General features: G+C 42.2%; 1 protein-coding gene across 1 annotated transcript in view; it reads left to right on the forward strand.

Moving 5' to 3' along the window:
• Positions 1-630: 630 nt before the first annotated feature.
• The window catches only part of LOC310934230 (regulator of G-protein signaling 7), a gene marked incomplete at its 3' end in the record, with an annotated part of 74,893 nt that continues 54,927 nt past the window's right edge, over positions 631-20,596 (forward strand). The window contains exons 1-3 of the mRNA XM_083897911.1: positions 631-679; positions 754-974; positions 2,084-2,205. Coding sequence (XP_083754037.1) covers positions 2,128-2,205 — 78 coding nt within the window. The 5' untranslated portion in view covers positions 631-679; positions 754-974; positions 2,084-2,127. The remainder of the gene's footprint in view (positions 680-753; positions 975-2,083; positions 2,206-20,596) is intronic.

The raw sequence follows: 20,596 nt of genomic DNA on the forward strand, positions 1-20,596 counted from the left end.
TCCATTCCTGGCTCTGCAAGTCTGTATGTGCCCTTGAGCAAGACACTTAACCCCCATGTAAAGCAGCTCATCAAGACTAGAAAGGTGCTATATAAATACAGACGGTTACCAACTCTTCTTCTGATTTTATTTGGTAGTAGCAAAGATAGTTATAGAGGAAATGTAGTGGAGTAAAAGTACACGTTGCTATAGAAATACAAACAACAAAGTACAGATAATGTGAATCTTCTACTTGAGTACCAATGCATAGGCCCAAAGCCTGATTAAAACACCTGAATTCAATACTTTTAACAAATACTTTTGTCACTGTTGTGCATATGAGACACCCACCCACCCAGAATAACGAAAAGTTATTCATTTATTTATTTATTTTTAATTATTGCACAAGATACCACGTACTGGCCCAGAAATATGTGCATGTATAAGGACGTTTGGTTAATATGTAATGTGTACACTGCAGTATATGCAGTATATTATATTGCAGTATTTTGAAAACGTAATACACTGGGAGCGTTTTGTGTCATCACGTTACTGTATCGCATAGCAGCAGAATTGCGAGAAAAGCTGTATATTATGTTGTATATATGTATGGTTGTAATTTATTCCTCACACGCAATTGGTACTGGATCGATGCGCGTTCACGGCGCTGCGAGGTGGCGAGCCCGTGCTTCAGAGCATAGTGTGTGTGTGTGTGTGTGTGTGTGTGTGTGTGGAGACAAGGAGATAGAGACACACACACACTGAGAGAGAGAGAGAGAGAGAGAGAGAGAGAGAGAGAGAGAGGGAGCTGTAGCCTTCACCACACCAAGTATCCACCGAATGTCTGCCTCTCCACGCTGCCAATGAATAATCCTCGCATTCCTGTGTCTGCCAGTTGACATACTAACAAAAACACGCCAAGTGCTGCAGGCTTCCACCTTTGCACGGATCGAGGAGTCCGACAGCGGGCTCAGCGTGTTTTTTTTTTCTTTCTTGTCAGGTGAGCCCCCTCCTCTTCTCTCCTCCTCATTTCATCTTCTCCTCCGGTGACCGTTGTCTCTCTCTCTCTCTCTCTCTCTCTCTCTGTGTGCGTGTGTGTGCGTGCGTGCGTGCGTTTACGCGCTATTCGTTATTTAAGAAACGCGGCGGCGCGGGGGGACGATAACGCGGGGCGTTTTGCAGTCGCTGTCCGAGGTGCTGAAACGGACAGTGAGTGGCGGCTCGTGCTGAGATGAGAAAAAAAACAACCCACACACACACACACACACACACAGCACAGTTAACGGTGCACGGAACGTAACGGAACGGCCCTCGTGTTAAGAGCAGGTTACATGACTTCGCTGTTTATGTGCTGTTTTAGTGTTACAGACTGTGTGTGTGTGTGTGTGTGGGTGTCGCAGAAATCATGATGGAGCTCCATAAACGTGCATGTGCGGTATCCACTGCTGCTGCTGCTGCTGCTGCTGCTGCATCCTCGCATGTTTTTTGGCTCAGAATAGATGTATCTAAGCTGCACTGAAGGACCTCCTCCAGGGAAACGGTGTGTTTGTGCTGCTGCTGCTGCTGCTGCATTCAGGGTCCAGCAGCTCCTTCTTGCTGTTGCAATCGTATAAGAATGCGTTTTTAAGTGTGTGTGTGTGTGTGTGTGTGTGTGTGTGTGTGTGTGTGTGTGTAGTACAGCTGCAATGTGAGAGGCGAGGTTTGCAGAAAAGGTTGTCACTGTTGTTTTTTTTTTTTTTTGCACACAATGAGTGGTGGCAGTTCTGTCGTCCACCCACCATTGGTTCAACTTTTGCTCCAGTAACCAATGCAAAAAAAATGTCCTTGTCAAGACCTTGCGAATAACTCGCAATTCATTTTTTGTCATAAGTGTCAAATGTGTCGAGAGGCGATTCATTGTCTCCTGCCTTCTGCTCAACCCCAAGAACGTGTCACTCATAAACCTTTTTGACCCAAAGTATGAACGACACACACACACACACACACATGCACACACACACACAGTCAAACAGGTGATTCAGGTCACAACAAGTTATGTAAATTGTTCTCTTCTTGGCAAGGTGATGTTTGTCTGACGGACCAAAAATATCCTCTGTGTCCACAGCAGGAGAGCCTGACATTTCCTGTGGCAGATTTACTTACCGGATCATGGCACAGACCAACAGTGGTGGGCAGGGGACCAACGGGGTAGCGGATGAGTCCCCCAACATGATAGTGTACAGAAAGGTAAGGCAGCTGCTATTTTTAGCCTGCAAGCGTGCGTGTGTGTGTGTGTGTGTGTGTGTGTGTGTGTGTGTGTGTGTGTGTGCGTTTCGCTCTCTTGCATCAATTTACTTGACAATGAGCTGTGCAATGGAAATTGCTAATACTAATGGCAAGACAGTGTTCTTGTGCCATGGTTGATTTAAGGGGGTTGTGATGCCCACATCAGCTTGATAGGCATGGAGAGACACAGAGAGAGAGACGCGGGGACAGAGAGGGAGAACATGCAATCTTTCCTTCACAACATACATGACATGCAATGTCAGAGTCAGAGCACGCTTGAAGACACACACACACACAGAGGATGAAACGCCCTGACATGCATGCACACTTTCACAACCATCAGCTTCGATCTCTGACGCCGACTAAACCGACTGACATTAATGGGATTGAAAGGAAGACCAGAGTCTTTTTTGCTCATTACAGCGCTAGTGATGCATTCCACTGTTGCGCTGGTAAATCTGTCGCTATATTAGAGAAATTAAAGAGAGAGGAGGGGGCGTGAAATGGTCCACTGTGCTGAGACACTTTAATCCAGCGCGGCTCAGGACATCAAATTGAGTAATGAAATAACAATAATAATAATGATAATTTGGATGGAAGGTAATGTTTGATTAATTTGAGACTTGGGTTTGAACTTGAATATGTGCATGAATTATCTTCTCCCTGAGTAAAAAACAGTTAATTTTAACACCAAACTATAAATAAACCAGTTTGAATATTGCTTATTGTAGTGTCAGGGGAGGATTGTGCTGTGATGGGCCCTCTGGTTTATTCTGATCTCATTTTCTAACAAACTAATAAAATCCTCTGTTTATCAGCTGCAGTGGATGAAGTTCGGTGATTTTCGTTGTCGTGGATGTTATCGTTTCGCTTTGAGAACATCAAAGATTCAAGCAAAACTTATATCAGACCAGGCCGAGGGAGCGTCTGTGTGTATACACCAGCAGTGCAGGGGGGTGGGCGGGGGACAAGAGAGTGTTCTTTTGTCAAAACTGATCCGTGTTATTTGAGGAATTGAGGAATTTTTAAACTTTTCTGGCGCCCGTTTTTTAAGCCGCCTCTCGCTTTACTAGCGCAATGTTGGCGTCTTGATGTAAAACGGACAGAGGTGGAAAAAGTACTAAAATATTGTACTCAAGTAAAAGTACCAATACTTTGATGAAATATTACTCGAGTAGAAGTAAAAGTAGTCATCTGAAAATGTACTCAAGTAGAAGTAAAAAGTAGTTCATTTGAAATGTACTTTAAGTAAAAGTTACTTAGTTACTTTGCGTGGGGTGTAAACGTAGTAGAAATATGACAAGGGGTCAGAAATCCAAAACTATTTTGGACGTGACGCGGCACAGGATATTACGTCACTTTTGGCGCACGCCCTCTATGTTCACGCGCTTCTATGTTTGTCTGGTTCTGGTGTATATTTTCCCCCTGTAGGTCTTCATTGTGCTGAATTTGTATTTTTACTCAGTAACGGATAGGATTTGTAAAGTAATTGAGTACAATACTTGAGTCAATACGTACTCAAGTAAAATACAAAATCCTGATTTTAAATTGTACTTAAAAAAATACAAAATACACAAAAAAAAGTATTCAACACAGTTACTTGAGTAAATGTATTTCCACCTCTGAAAACAGATCACTTCCTGTGTAGAATGCAACAGATGTTTGTTAATATATTCAAAAGTTACGCCGTACAGTATCAATCTATAAATAAGCCATTTTTTTTAAAAATAGCTTTTGCTGCTCTCAGGAGAGGCTTCTGCTCTCTGGCAGCGCTGCAGTTTGTCTGTGGGGTTTGTTTATGATTCGTTTTTTTTGCAGTATGTGTTCATTCATTTCTGGCTCATAAAATCCTCTGCCTAATTCACCAAAATGAAGTATTCCACAATGAACCCGGGGCTGTTTTAGGTTAATCCTGCCACGTATCACACAGCTGTAGCGAGCACACATTCGTGGCCTCGTTTCTGATGTTTTTAAGCTCAGAGACGGTGACAAAGTGACCGGTTTCCTCATCTTTGTTTTATTCTCCTGTTCTCTCTCTCTCTCTCTCGCTTAACGCAACCGTTCCATCTCTGACTGTTTCACACCGCACACTGGGAAGAGGCCGCGCTTAGCATGATATCATAGATCGACGGTCTTTTATAGCTCTCACAGCGTGAGGAGCATTATTACTGCCAGTGTGGGACCAGATTTGCGGAAAGTGTTGCTATGGCTGTGATTTTTGAAGTCACAACTTTTGTCATTTTTGTCCAAAGCAGGACACCAGGCGTGCAAGCTTGGCCACAAAAAAGAGGCCAAATGTTGAGGCTAATGGAGATTTTCTCCTCCGTTCTGAGTCTTATTTACGGGGACAGCGGAGGAAACGACGTCTCTCCTTGAGTTTCATGTGAACACGCTAAAGCCTGACAACTCCCGCTGCACAAGAGCGTCGAGTATCGACTCGAGGTCTTCGCTGCTATTCAATTACATGTGACGTCTCTTCCTTTCTACTGCCATTGATTTAAGGGTCCTGCTTTTTACAAGCTCGCCCGTTAAGGATCTGCTAAATCGAGTATGCAAATGGGAAAAAAGCAAACCATTCACAGGAGCCTCACATCCGCAGTAAATTACTGGCTGCTGGACGCAGTAACAACAAATTACAGTGTGTGTATTTACAGTAAATGTCACAGTCCACAGGTTACTGTGCCGTTTTTACTGTGATGCAACAGCTATGTCATGTATTACTGCGATTTAGCAGTATTTCTCTGAATAATTACTTTATTTTACTGTACCTTCAGAGTAGTAATGATATACACTCCTAGAAATAAAAGTGCTAAGCAGAACCATATAAGGCTGTCCTCAAAGGAGAACCCTTTTTGGCTCCAGATAGAACCTTTTTATAAAGGTTCCACCTTGAACCCTTTAAAAAAACTTTTTCCAGGAAAGGGGTTTTAAAGGGTTCTCTGGATCAAAATTGTTCTTACTGGAACCATTAGTGTTACCAAGAACCCTTGAAAACACCTTTCTTCGGGAAAGGGTCTTTCAGAAGCAAATGGTTCCAGGTAGAACCTCAGCCCTTGTAGAAGGACCCTTTTGGAACCCTTATTTCTAAGAGTGTACAGACATTACTATGATTTTCCAGAATAACTGTCAATATCTGGCAGTTATTTCCAATTTACTGCACGCTAAAATAGTGTATCAACAATTTAAAATGAAGAAAAACCCTGTAGTTGTACACAAATACCGGATTTTGCGTGTTAAAATGTGAAATTTGAACAGTATACAACATATTAACCTTTGTTTGAGTCTTTGTCTCAATGTACAAAAACAGGCCATAAAAATGTGACAAAGACACTGATTTGCTGCCTTCCTGCAACAGCACGAGTAAATTAACCCTAATAACCACACGTTGGCTTCGACGTGGCAACTTCTCAGCTCTCAGAAACCGTTGGATTTTTTCCAACAGCACAAACCGTCGCGTAATTGCGGTCATGCAAATATGCACTTGTACGCTCCGTGTTAAAGAGTTAACAATCTTCTTCTTTCAGGTTCTCCCTTTAGGGGTTGCCACAGCAATGAATCCTAAAAATGTGGATATTAAGTCGTAAATTACCACGGATAAAACCTGTAATTTTTTTTTACAAAATTATGATGTAAGTTATCATGGGATTTATAGTAAATCCTGGAGGTATCGTGCAGTCGGTGGGTGTTTAATACCAGTTTCTTCAGATTTAAGAGGCAAAGAACGATTCAATTCCAAATGTTTCGGCGGTGAGATTTTGTTCTTCACAACTTGAGCACACATGGCCGCGGCTTGGCTCCGTGCACCGACTGACCCAGATACGCCGCAGAATGAAAGGCAGTGAGGATGAAATCGCGTTTCTGGAGTGGATATAACTCGAGCGGCGGTGGAGAGAGCAGACATGTGGGTACCGTCAGAATGAGCAAATGCCCCGGACGTCTTTTCAGCTGGAGATGACTTGGCAGAGGTGCTGCAACCCACACTGACTTGGCCACATTAAGACGAGCTGAATCCTCGAGTAGAGAAAAAAAACGGGCTTTGATGTTGATGTGTGTTTGTGCCGCTCAGACCTCTCTTACATCACACCTACACCAGCACTGTAAATACACAGAGGAAGTACTTATACGCAGCCGCGTCCACCTGATAATGCGCTAATGTATAGGAGTACGATGTGATATCTGCAGAGGGGAGTTTTATTATTATCGAGGACGGCAGATCGTGGTTCGTTAAGTCTTTCCACTGGGAGCACAACTATATCCTTTCACTCTTTCAATCTGACTTCCTCTCTCCTCGGTGTGTGGTGCGTTCCAACCCTCCGCTCCTGTCATTAAGACCTAATGAAAATGGATGGGGAAGCAGAGGTGTTGACCTGCTTAATATTCGCAGAGATGCTCGTTTTCCCTCAGCGATGCAGACACACACACACACACACACACACACACACACACACACGAGCACCTCGTTTGAACCTATAGATCGTAAGGGCTGCACATTGAGAATCTAAAACAACAACAACAATATACAGTATATGCACTGTTCTTTGTCTGCTGAGAGGAGTGGGAGAAAAATCGAATGTCAAATGAAAGTCAAAGCCTGGTCCGAGTATTCAGGACAACACAAAACCCACTAGAATATTTCCATTGTCCGAAATAACTGATACAGTATTACAGTAGTCGTAGTACAGTTTGTCTCGATGTGTGGCCCCTGTGATGGACGCCCTATGTCAACTGAGATTGACATAGGGTGACCCTCATGTGGAGGATAAAGCAGTAGAAGATGGATGGATGTTTGGATATTTCCTCACACTCCTAATCAACTGTAAATCAGACAACCAGGACGATACTAGCTGTCGATCACACAGGTGTCCACTCATATGTAGCTCTATTGTCCATTGTCCTATAAATGGGGACATAATCTACAAATGAGACATCATGTTCCGTTAAAGAGGACCTGGAACTAGTGGTCGAGACCATTAAAGGGTAAGGGACCACCGATTTGTGATTAGCTTTGTATTACTGGAATGGGGGTAGTATTTTTGAAAAATTGTGCTTCCCAACCTCAGTTTCCCCTGAGTTCGAGAACTATCTTCATTCTTTTTTTGGTTATGTGCCAACCACACTCTTAGAAATAAAAGTGCTAAGTAGAACCATATAAGGTTCTTCGGCTTGTCCCCATAGGAGAACCCTTTTTGGCTCCAGGTAGAACCTTTTGGAACCCTTTTGGAGGGTTCCACCAAGAACCCTTTTAAAACCCTTTATTCAGGAAAGGGGTTTTAAAGGGTTCTCTGGATCAAAATGGTTCTTACTGGAACCATTAGTGTTACCAAGAACCCTTGAAAAACCCTTTCTTCTGGAAAGGGTTTTTCAGAAGCAAATAGTTCCAGGTAGAACCTCAGCCCTTGTAGAAGGACCATTTTGGAACCCTTATTTCTAAGAGTGCAGTGACACTGGTGTACAACTGTAACGCTAATTCCACACTTTTTAAATCCACCCGTAGCGGGAAAGGACCTCATTCCCAGAACGTAAACATTGTCCGCCATCTTTGCTAACAATTACAGGGATGGTACCTATGTTCCCCGCTTTTACTTAACAGGTCCAATAATATATAGGGATTATTTTTCCACCTCAATTTCTATGAAAGATACGTACAGAAAGCTACGAAAGGTAATGCACGTGTTTTTTGGAGCATGTTTTCGCACGTAATTACCGCCACGGAGCCGTGGTCGCGTGACGATGCGCTATATCCCCTCAGCCCTCTACCCGTCACCATTACCATAACAGTAACCGTAACGCGAGGTAGAGACCTGAAAAATCTCCATAATAACTGAGAAACGGAAGATCCATTTTGGAGGGAAAGCGGGGAACATAGCGATGAAGATATTTCTCGACTCAGGGGAAACTGATTTTGGGAAGCACAATTTTTCAAAAATGCTACCCGTATTCTAGTAACACAAAGCTAAATGCTAATCGGTGAAGTATTCCTTTAAAAACTCCTCAGAAAAATGTAGCCAACAGAGGCTAAACACCGCCACATCGCTGATTTAACACACACACACACTATTGGCTTTGTATTAAACTGATTTACTAGCAATAATCGCTGGTGACCTGGAAAATCTTACTGTATGAATCCTCGGGGGGATGCTAACAAATCACTAACATGTCAAAACTCCTCAGAAAAATGCTAACTGTTGTCGCCAATGGAAGCTAAACACCGCCACACTTCCTGTGCTTCACCTTTTAAACTGGAAGGAGACATCTTTTTTTGTACACAGTCGCTGATTCAAAACACACACACAACTGGCTTTGTATTAAACTGATTTACTAGCAATAATCGCTGGTGACCCGGAAAATCTTACTGTATGAATCCTCGGGGGGATGCTAACAAGTCACTAACATGTCAGAATGCCTTCAGTTCATCATGAAATGACTGAACTAATAACCACGACAAGCTTCATCAAGTGTGTGTATGTGTGTGTTTAATTCACGGTCACGTGTGTGCGCACCATGAATAATGTTGTGTGATGCATGTGTGTGATGCATGTGTGTACTGTACGCTGTATATAGGGCAAATGTTGCTCAGAGAGAGAGAGAGTGCTGAATTTTTTATGCGAGCCTAAAACAGCTCGAGTGAAGTTCACAGCCACTCGCTGGGAAAGGGAACATCTTCTCTCACCAGCTGGCACTTTTTTTTTCGTTGTCGCGTGAATGGGATCCTGTCCACGATGCGTCTGTAGGTGGGGTCTGTGCGAGAGGGCATGCGAGAAAACGCGCCGTCTGATTTGATGCAGAGTTACAACAGAGAGTCTGAATTCACTGGGACGCTCGCTCGAGCCATGGAGCGCTACGACCTCCTGCAGTCTCTTTCAACTTTTAGACGGAAAATAAATAAATAAATAAATGACTGAATAAAAAGAACTAAATAAGCTGTACATTGTGACACCCACCTTCACACACACACACACACACACACTCTTGTACTTGCTGCATACTGAGGACCAGCATTTCCACTTCATAAATCAACAATTTCAAATATCTACTTCATGAATGACATCTACAAAGAACTACTGGTTGCAGTACCATAAAATGTCTGCAGGTGGAGCCCCAGAGCAAAAAGGGCTGGAAAACTTTTTCGATTTTTTTTTGTTGTTTAATTTTTGGTCCAAAATTTGAAAAAAAAAATGGATCCAAAATTTGAAAAAAAAATGTTGGTCCAAAATTTGAAAAAAAAATGTTGGTCCAAAATTTGAAAAAAAAAAGGATTTGATCCAAAATTTGAAAAAAAAAATTTGGTCCAAAATTAAAAAAAAATAAATTTGGTCCAAAATGTGAAAAAAAAAAATGTTGGTCCAAAATTTGAAAAAAAAAAGATTTGCTCCAAAATTTGAAAAAAAAAATTATGGTTCAAAATTTGAGAAAAAGTGGTCCAAAATTAAGATTTTTGACAAATTGAGTATAGCATGTTATAGCAACCTAAGGAAGAAATTTCAATGAAAACAAAGTGAGGATCGGCCAAAATGTCCTCACTCTGTAAAAATGACCTCACTTTGTTGGTTTAAAACCCTCACTGGTCCTCAGTATGCTGCAAGTACAAGAACACACACACACACACACACACACACACACACACACACACACACACACCCTTTCCCGAATAAAGGGTTTTTTCAAGGGTTCTTGGTAACACTAATGGTTCCAGTAAGAACCATTTTGATCCAGAGAACCCTTTAAAACCCCTTTCCTGAATAAAGGGTTTTAAAAGGGTTCTTGGTGGAACCCTCCAAAAGGGCTCCAAAAATGGTTCTGCTATGAGGACAAGCCGAAGAACCTTATATGGTTCGACATGGCACTTTTATTTCTTAAGGCCACATTATACTTCTCCGACTGCGTAACCACGGAGACCCCTCGAGCCTTCATAGTTCTCCGTCGTGGTGCCGGATACGCACTGCAATTTCTTGCCCGAACAGTAGGGGTCGCTACGCAAGGTTGTTGTGCTTTTGGCTACAGTGAGCAATGGCGCCCGAGAGAGAAAGACTGTTGTTGTTGTTGCAGTTGAATAACAGTGGCCGTTTCTCACCTGAAATAAATATTTTTCTGTCACCGAACGCAGTTCTAAAATCATTTAAGGCAAGATATTAGCCATTTAGAGTCTAAACATGTGGTTTGCGTATTAAGATATGATGTATTTATAGTTTGGCAGCGACGTTGTCTGCGGTGATCAGCTCCACCTCTGTGGACGCTCTGCAGCCCTTGCCGTCTCCGTTGTCCCTTGACGGAGTGACGGACACACCTATTTTGTGCAGCCAGAGACGACGCAGAAGCTCTCCGACAGCCTCTCCGGCGACGTAGAGGGGTCTCCGTAACCTACGTAGAGCACTTTACGCAGGAGCATAAATTGGGCTTAAGCGTGTAGTAATGTGAGATAATCACTGATGCATCACACCACACAGAAAGCGGGCGATACATAAATCCTAATCTCCACTTATTGTTTCGTTTAACAATCCACGCTTGGCAAAATTCCACGTGCAGCTTTTTCTCGGAGAGAGAAGAGTTTAAGCCACTTAATTAAAAACTTAATTGAATTTGTGCATTCGCCTCACAACAAAGACAGAATATGCAGCAATCTATAGATTTTTTTTTTCTCTGTAGCATGTAAATATTGTAGCTGCAGGAGTGTGATCTTCCTCTGTGGTGTCGTATCTGACAGCTGAGGCTCCAGCCTCCACGTTCTTATTTACATCTGAGCTGCCAACAGGCATCCAGTAATTGTTCTTCCAGTAGCCGCATGTGCTTCTGTCACCATGCAGACCCATTAATCCTATACTGCATTTTTTTTATTGTTCTGTGGCTTTTTTGTGTGTGTGTGTGTTCTTTTTGCACATCCTACATTCTATGAAACTCTTATTGTTATCATCGCCCAATATAGGGAGTGGAGTTTTTACACGGCTGCCAATGCTGTGTATCTTTGGAGAAATTTGTGCAGATGACAATTATGATAATAATGCTGCCCGGATAATGGAATTCAAAGCCTTTGCTAAAGTTTTCGCTTTCTTTAATATCAAGGTAGCGATTTGCCGCTCCCTCACAGATTATTAGAAGTGATATGTGTTTTCCTTTAGCGCAGCGCTCTTTGTTGTGTGTTAACAGCATCGGGGAGGGAAACTCTCGTCTTAACACTTTTCAAAAGGCGAGTCGTCGTCGTTGATGCTGTTGCTGTGAGATTTAAACCCGTCTCTCCTCTCGCTAATGAACAAACAGGAATAACAACGTATTAAAGCCTGCTATTGATTTGGAAGCGGTTGTGTACAAGAGATCGTTTTTGGCCAGGACAGGATTGTCAGTCTCCGCTGTAACACAGCAGAAGCAGCAGTATTATTCGCTATAACCGAGGCTGTATTTGTGTAAAAAAACGACCTCATCTCATCCTGCTCATGTGGACAATACGGCGTTACATCCTGCACTGATGTAGAGTCATGTATTTACAGCTTTTTTCCCCCCCTCAGTTAAGAGTCACATTGAAGGGTTCTTGTACTGCCTGTCTTCCTCAATCTGCAATCAGAAGATCAGGAGGGAGAGAAGGGGGTGAGATTGGATGATCCATAATTGCTAGATCAGAGAGGAGTCTTTGTGTGTGAAGTAGGGCTCTTTGTGTGCCAGCTCGCCAGCCATGCCATTTCTTTCCCCCCGTGTATGAAAACATGCATTTCCTTTTTTCTTTTTCCCCTCGCAGACACTGTAAAGGAAAAGACGGGGTCGTTCAAACACACTTGAATGGCATTTACGGCTTTGTTCCAATCCGTTTTTCCCTCGTCTTTGCTGACTGTAACAGCGATTAGCGCGGCTGACATTAACAGTCGATATTACTCCAGGGTTCCGGTATCTCATCATACAGTACGCGTGTTAACGTGTGGGCTTAGTTAATCCACGCCGCGGTCGCGCCGCTGCCGCATTTTTGTCACAATGCGATATTTGCATACGTGCACACACTGCGTAAATATCACAAGTGACTCGAGGCGCCGCGGTTTGTGTGGGTCGTTCGTTCTGCTCGCTCCTACTTTTAGCCTTCAAAGCCACAATGAAGCGACGAGCGTCGACAGAGAGAAAGACACACAGCGATTAAAGTATCTTCACAGATAAATGATAACACTACTTTCATCACATCATGTGAACACTCATCAGCCCTCACAGATTCCATATTTGGAAGCTTATTAGCTACAATCTGACTGCTGGAGCTTGTTTTGGTTTGTGATAAGCAGAACCACTAAAGCCCAATTTATACTCCTGCGTAAAGTGTCGACACAGAGCCTCTGCGTCGTCTCCGACTGCACGAAATATTTTTTAAGTGTCCGTCACTCCTTCAAGGGACAACGGAGACGGCAAGAGCTGCGATTGGTCCTCAGGACAGGCCGAGCGAAGCCGCTCTGTGCCGGCTCGCAGTGCGCACCGAGCGTCCACAGAGGCGGAGCTGATCACCGCCGACAACGTCGCTGCCAAACTATAAATACGTCATATCTTAACACACAAACCACATGTTTAGACTCTAAATGGCCAATTTCTCGCCTCAAATTATCTTGAAACTGCGTTCCGTGACACAGAAAAGTGAGAAGCGGCCGCCGTTTCAACAACAACAGTCTTTCTCTCTCTTTCTCTCTCGGAAGTATAATGTGGCCTTAAAGCGGAACTAGACCGGAAGTTCCTATTATCGCTGTTTTTTTTAGTGTGTATCTGCGTCATTACCTTGTTTATGAAGCCTGACGGTTCGAAACAAACAGTTCAGCCATTGCTGAGAACGTTGTGTTTTATTGTAATCTCGGGGCTCAACGAGATCACTGAAAATCCTGTAATAGTTACGTAAGCAGCGGTTCTCCTGAACAACCGATCGTCCTGCTCCGGGCGGTAGTCCGGGCACATCCGGTTACGTACATTGAACCGCAGAAGAAGAATAACGTCCGTTGTGGAGGTGTTTCACGAGCAACAGTGTCTTCTGACTCTGGGTCTGACTCCGGTTTAAAGTCATAAAAGGGACTGCGAACGGCGAGTCGTGACGAAGCTATTTTTAAACACTGTTAAAACAATGTTTTGATAATGAGTAGCAGTGCATCCGCCGTTCCAGAGGGGGGCGCTGCGCTTCTGATAACGGATGTGCTGGATAGTACTGGCCAATCACAAGACTCTGTCTTCTGGGGGTGAAAGTTCACTCTGAAATATCGCAGCAGAAAAACACCGTCAGAAAAGAGGATTTCTATCGGCTAGTTTACAGCAACTATGTGGTTTTTGACCATAAAAACAAGTTAATATATGTAAGTAGACCTCCATAACTAACATATATGTGCAACAGGACCACTCTATGTGACCTTTAAAGGTCCAGTGTGAAATAATTAGTGCAACAAAGGGAGGACTCCTCCCTCCACTCAACCCCTCCCTTTCCCCATACCTCAGGGAACTATGGTGGCTTTCGCAATCCAGAAGGGAGGTACGACTCCATCCCATTGTAGGCTTCTGCTTCAAAAATGTGAAACTGGCTGTTTTTCCTGTTTTTCGCTGCTGTAGGGACACGGTTGCGCAAGGTCGCAGCCTCTCCGTCAAACAAGGAAACCTGTCTAAAGTACATATAAAAAGGAGTATACAACAGTAGCTTTAAAGCACATAATGTCTCCATACATGAACTTACACAGCTCCTGGTGAGAGACTCGACCGAGGTCGACCTGGGTCTGTTGTTACTGTTGGATTTGTGAGTGTAACCTGTTCTGTTTTATCATCTAAATCTAGAGCCTTTGAGCTCTCGTCCGTCTTGTGTGAATTCAAGTGATTCAAACAATGTGCATACGAATGAGCAATAGCTTATATAAACTTGCATGAGTTGAAAACGCGAGCTAAAGCACCATTTCTTGTTTTTATGAACAAAAATTGCATAAAAAGATGATAAAATAAAACAATACCTTTACCAGTTTTTGCCATTAACTACCCCTGTATGTTATACACTGGACCTTTGACGTGATATTATTTGAGTATTGTGTGAAAATGACGTTTGCTTGTGTGTCTAGCCACTGAAATAATGGATGAATGCTTTGTTGCCGGCGTTCAGTGGATCACGGTTGGAGCCGCTTTGCTTCAGACGTTGAAAATATAGTTAAGTCTGCATTTACTTTAAGCGCTCCCTTCTGTATATGTCTGCCAGACCTTTAGTACTTTAGTCTGTGCGGATAATATAGGAGTCTGAGGACGCCTGGGCAGGATTTAGAAAGTGTCTGACTCGGCCATTAATTCCAGTTCAACATTTAGTCTCAGATTATGGGAGATTTCCGGGCCAGAGTTATGAAGTGCGGTGGACTGAATGAGTCCTCAGTTGGGACCTTCTTGTTCTTCGCTTATATTTTCTGTATTGTTCAAACACCGCTTAGGATTTTATTATTGCGAGAATGTATAGAAAATATGGCTTAGAAGACACCATTATTTAGAGATGTAGACCAGTAAGCCACAGCAGAACAATGTACTTTAAACTTATTTAACCTTAAACAAATATCATCAGTGCACCTTATCTATTTCTTTCATCTTCAATAACTCAAAATACACAATAACTCACTTTGAATTTCACATAATTCAAACAAATTCAAGTCATTCCTGGACATATTTAACTCAGGATATTTAACATATCCAACTTCTAGATCGAAGGAAATGTGTTTGAGCATCCATACAAAACCATCTGTGTCATCGTTTTCTGCAACGTTCCTGCCGTCTTTGTCTGGAGGATGTGACCCTGGCCCACATCCAATAACGCCAGTCAAAAGAGCTTTAATTAAAGTCATTAAAGATTGGATTATTCATTTTTTTTTGTCTTTGTGTGTTGAAATGTACCGTATTACTTTTTTATCTTTTAAAAATGAACAACGGAAAAATAAAAAACACACAGACACAGAAAATGACTCCATTAGACGATCAGTACAATAATAGCCACCAACTAACCATATTATTATTGAGTGAAAATGAAATAAAACTATTAACATGTATGTGTACAGCTTCACTGACTGGATAATTAAAGGTGCATTATGTAATAAATCTAAAGCAACTGATCGTAAAATCCTCCTAATGTGTCACAGAGACATATGTTCATATAACAAACTGAACTCACCAACAACAGCAGTACAGCCAAAATATTCACGTTAAAAAAAATCTTTTGCAGACTGCAAATCGTGTTTTGGCATGTGGCGCCACCTACCGCCGTCTACCAATCATTGCAGTCAGTAGAGTCTCAGCTGCCGAGCAACCACGGGTTGTCAGTTACAGTACGTCTGAGCCACAATGGCGGAGAAAACGAAACCTAAATGACCTCGATATTTTGAATTTGAGTATAGTGACCGTTTTTGGCCACATTCTTACATATGGTGCCTTTAAGCGATGTAGTAATGGTTTGGTTGATAGAGGCTCTGCTAGCTTCTTAACACTGCACTCACAACGAGTGGCAAAAACAAGCAGTTCATTAACATGACTCCCTATTAACGACGTTACCACAGCGGCCAAACCCTAACCCTAACCCACAGTTAGGGTCATTTCCAGTAGAAGTTCCAGTTACCTTCAATGTTTTAATCTTGGTACAGTGGGAAAAGCAGCTTTACTGTTTACTTATTGACAACCTACTCCAATCTGTCTCCTCTGTTCTGTTCCAGTCACTGCTTCACTGTCACTTTGTTATTCCTTCTTATAAAAAGAACTATTCTACTCTAATGTCACCTTTGACGTAGAATAAAGAGAGAGGTTCCTGGATGTTGTGAGTGATGCTATAGTAGCAGCGTGAATCTTTTGATGCTCATAATCAAGCGCTGGTGATGCACCGCCACGGAATGAATCGACTGTACTGTAGTGGGAAAGCGAATTTTCAAATATCTCGACTTCAAGCTCCCGCACTAGAGAGGGTAATTTCTGGAGAAATTGCAGTGGGATTGCTGCCTTCTGCCTGAGCTGAAGCCAATCTGGCGTGCCCGCACTGAACTGCTATGAATGAGAAATGTTGAAATGATGAATTCAAGTCTCTAATTGAATGTCTGGAGTTGAAAAATAGTGCGAAATGAAGGAACGGGAGTGAGAAGATAGATCCAAATATCTGAATACATCCATCAGGGCTGACACGGTAATCGCAAAAAAATTGATTAACGGTAGGAACGCAGAGACAATGACGAAGATACAACACGGCGTCGCCTAGTGTTAAGACTGGATCAGATAGAAACAATGATGTACTATATATATATATATATATATATATATATATATTGATTGTCGTTATTGTTATTGTATATAAATACATTATTAACTTTTCTGTCCCAGTTTAGCATGTTGTCTATTTTAAATTAAATAAACTGTTGTGCTATTATAATATATCAGCATTTGCTACCATTTTCACTGGTAAAATCTTGTCACTAAAAATGCAATTATTGGAATATAGTTAGCATGCTACTTAAAATGTATACACATTAGCACCGAGCTCTTGTTTCAATTTTAAAATGGTAAACTGCTAGCATTTAGGCTCTATTTTGCTATACTGGTTGGTATATTGTTGACCAACATGCTAATGTGTTAGCAAGTCGTAGAGTCACGGTGCGTTAGCAAGCTAGCAACCCATACAACAAGGCTAAAATACAGAACTACTGATTGTGCTAACAGCTAACTGTTAGCGACGTCACTGTTCTCCCAGAAAGGCTAACATTGAGTGAATTTTGAGGATGTACACATTAGAAATGTTAATGTGAAAAGATGTTTTTATGTCTTTATCAGTGTTTTGTTTGTTTTATATGTGTTTGTTTCTAAGAGTAATAATAAAACAATAAAAAATAAAAGAAATAATTTTTCCTTTGCTTTTTTCTTGCTGCCTAACTAAAACGATCAGGAATCTTGTTTTAATCATGAAAAAAGCTTCAAATCGATTAATCGATCATCAAAATAGCTGACGATTAATTTAGTAATCGATGAATTGTTTCAGCTCTAGTTCCGTATTGAACAGATATAGAGAACGCACTTCGTTCCTCGTTGTTTATTATAATCAATTCAGGGCAAAACCACGACTGAAATATTACAGATTAGTCTGAGGGGAAAATAAAAGCTTCCTCTCGATCTGTCAGGTGCGGTGAGATGTGAGGGTAAAATGGCGACAGGAGGATACTGCTCGGGCCAAAACAGAAGAAGAAGAAGAAGAAGAAGATTGCAAAATGTAATGAAATTATATCGATTTGTAAACTCATATTTTGGTTGACAGGAGGTTACATAGAAATACTCTTGTAAAACAGCAACACTGCATCTTTGTGTAGTGTGTGTGTGTGTGGGAAATGTCTCTCCGTCTTATGTCCATAAAGTCAAACACAACTGTGAAAGTGGACAACATGAATGTCTTATACAGCCTGTGCACAATCACACTGAAGGAGAGGGAATACACGGGAGGTGGGGGAAAAAAAAGCAAGGACTTGCGACACGCAATCAATACCGATCAATATTCACTGTCACTGTGTGTGTATTTACCTGTGTGCAGTCTAATCTGCTCATCTAAATCGCCTAAGTGGCACCCGCTGTTAGTGGTTGCTATAGCGATGGCACCCCGCGAGATACAGAGCAGTTTTCCATTAAAAATACACGAGACGGCACCGCAGACGATCACCTATCGAACTATTCATTGTAAAAGTAAAGACTGCGCTTGCTATTGCCGGTGTTTCTTCGCCGCGGGTGTCGGGAGGCTTGGCCCGAAGACCCCGATATACGAAAAAACGGTCCGTTTTAAAATTGGATATGTTGAGTTTATATTGTGGTCTGTGGAGACGCTGAATGATTCTGTTCTCAGTCAGAGTCAGAGACACAGGTCAACTCCTGTAAGTCGCTGTGCTTTGGCAGTCACGTTGTATGTATGAAACGGGATAAATGCATCTATATTCTGGTTTGAAATCATAGCGTATGAAGAAGAGACAGAGCAAGTTTTTTTTTCTTTTTCTAAGAGTTGAACAACCTCTCTCTCTCTCTCTCTCTCTCTCTCTCTCTCGCTCCACTGTGGCGTCTGTGTGAAAACTTCCAGGACGATTAATGCAGCCGTGACTGTGAAAAATCACAGCGAGGCTTCATGAAAGAGCTGCACTGAGGGATGGGACGGTTTTTGAAGTTTGTGTGAAGTTTCTACTCTGAACCAGAGAGTGGTCGAACATCTGTGCGTCTGACGTTTGTTTCAGTTTCATTTGAACGAGAAATATTTTGGAAAAAAGTATCAAATATTACACAATTCTGCGCGGAGCACTTTGAAGCTTGAATTAAGTATGCGGAACTAGTAAGAAGCTGAATGTTTGGAGTTTTTTAATGTTATGTAAAGGGGTCATATTATGCAAAATCAACTTTTTAATCATTTTAATATTTTGTACTCTGGAGTCAGCAAAGTGTGAAAAAAGAGGACTCAGTCATGTTTTTGTGATCCTCTTCAGTCTAAGTACAGGAGATGTTGACTTCCGCGCTCACTGCTACGTCACAATGACACATTCCTGGAATTGCAGTCTTGCGGAGTTCCGCTTTGTCCGTAAAAAAACGTGAGAGTGCAGGCGAGGGCAATAGTATCCGGAAGAGCGGTGTTCTATTCTTGGCTGCACAGTGCAGCACAGAGTTCTACACAAACTTCCAGCCTCAGAGGATTTACATTATTATATATGACGGCAATGTGCCGGCTAGAGTCGGCAAATGATGGCTTTTTCCGAATGCTAACTGCTGTTAGCTGCCGGAGCCTCAGTGACGCTGATGTAGTTTCCTGTGTCTCAGGTATTTTGACCATAGCATGTCACAGACATGTTCATTAGGACACCAGGGAACTAGGTTAACTTGTAGAAATACACTCTTAGAAATAAGGGTTCCAAAAGTGTCCTTCTACAAGGGCTGAGGTTCTACCTGGAACCATTTGCTTCTGAAAAACCTTTTCCCGGAGAAAGGCTTTTTCAAGGGTTTTTGGTAACACTAATGGTTCCAGTAAGAACCATTTTGATCCAGAGAACCCTTTAAAACCTGTTTCCTGAATAAAGGGATTTAAAAGGGTTCTTGGTGGAACCTTTATAAAAAGGTTCTACCTGAAGCCAAAAAGGGTTCTCCTATGAGGACAAGCTGAATAACCATATATGGTTCTACTTAGCACTTTTATTTCTAAGAGTGCAGGGTAAAATATGTCTCCTTTACTAGGGAAAATATGTGCATTTTTTGGGAAATTATGAAATAGTCCAAATACAAACTCCTAATGTCCTCATTGAGCTGGATGTTTGACGTCTGAATGAAGCGTCTATGTTTAAGTGTGTGGAGCGAGTTAATGGACAAACACAGCAGAGGAGGAGGAAGAAGAAGAAGTAAAAATGGCCGCCGCAGAACAGTTGATAGTAGAATTGTTTGCAGCCACATGCATTAGGACACAACCACAGCATTTTCTGTGTGGCATAAATGGATATGTGAATGTATTGGTGTCATTTTTTGCAGCACAGCGTCAGTTTTAATAAATAGGCTTTAGATCCTTTATGAGGAAAATGTGACTGATTTAAACCAACAAATTTCTTTTAAATGAAAAGAAAAAGTGTGTGTGTGTGTGTGTGTGTGTATGTGTGTGCTGCTTGAATCTGTAATCCCACGTCCACGTCGGGAAGCATTCTGCAGGAAAGGAAAATAAAATAATTGGAGAAGTGTCATTCTCTAAAACAAACCACTGTATATTTTCAGAGCGGCCTCAAATTGTTGGCAGAGCAAAAAAAAAGAGAAGAAGAAGAAGTCATATTTGCATGTCGAGAGCCTTCAAAAGTAAACAGAAAAATAAGAAATCTTGTTATCACCTGCGCAGAATATTTCATGCATTACCTCGTCTCCCTCTCCCTGTCTCTCTGTCTCTCTCCTCCTGTCGACGTCTAGACCTGTGAAAACATTTTCTCTTCCCTCCCTTAGACTTCGTTTCATCCCTGTTTCCCTCGCCGTCTGTCTGGCACTCTGGCGTTCACACTTTGCCCCCTTCATTATTGTCTCTTTTTTCATCCGCTCCGCACTTGCTCTCCCCTCCCACGCTCACGGCCTCTTTTGTTCAGTTACGGGTCTTTGATGTTTTCCCGTATACTCTCAGCATCACACTAACTTTTCTCTTTGTCTTGCCATGACACACACACACGCACACACACACGTGCCGTCTCACTCTCCTCTTTCTACCCCCACAGCGTTTGATTCCCTACCTGTGAAGCATTCATCCACCTCTGTCTCTCTGTGCCCTCCCCTCGCATCCCATCCCTCTCTTTGAAGTCATTAGAGCCCCCCAGTAGGAGCCCATTCCACTTCAGCCAGCTTTTATCCTCACACCGAAAAATAAGAGAGGAATGTGTTTAGA

The sequence above is a fragment of the Microchirus variegatus genome (assembly GCF_963457635.1).
Source record: "Microchirus variegatus genome assembly, chromosome: 11".
Classification (NCBI taxonomy): domain Eukaryota; kingdom Metazoa; phylum Chordata; class Actinopteri; order Pleuronectiformes; family Soleidae; genus Microchirus; species Microchirus variegatus.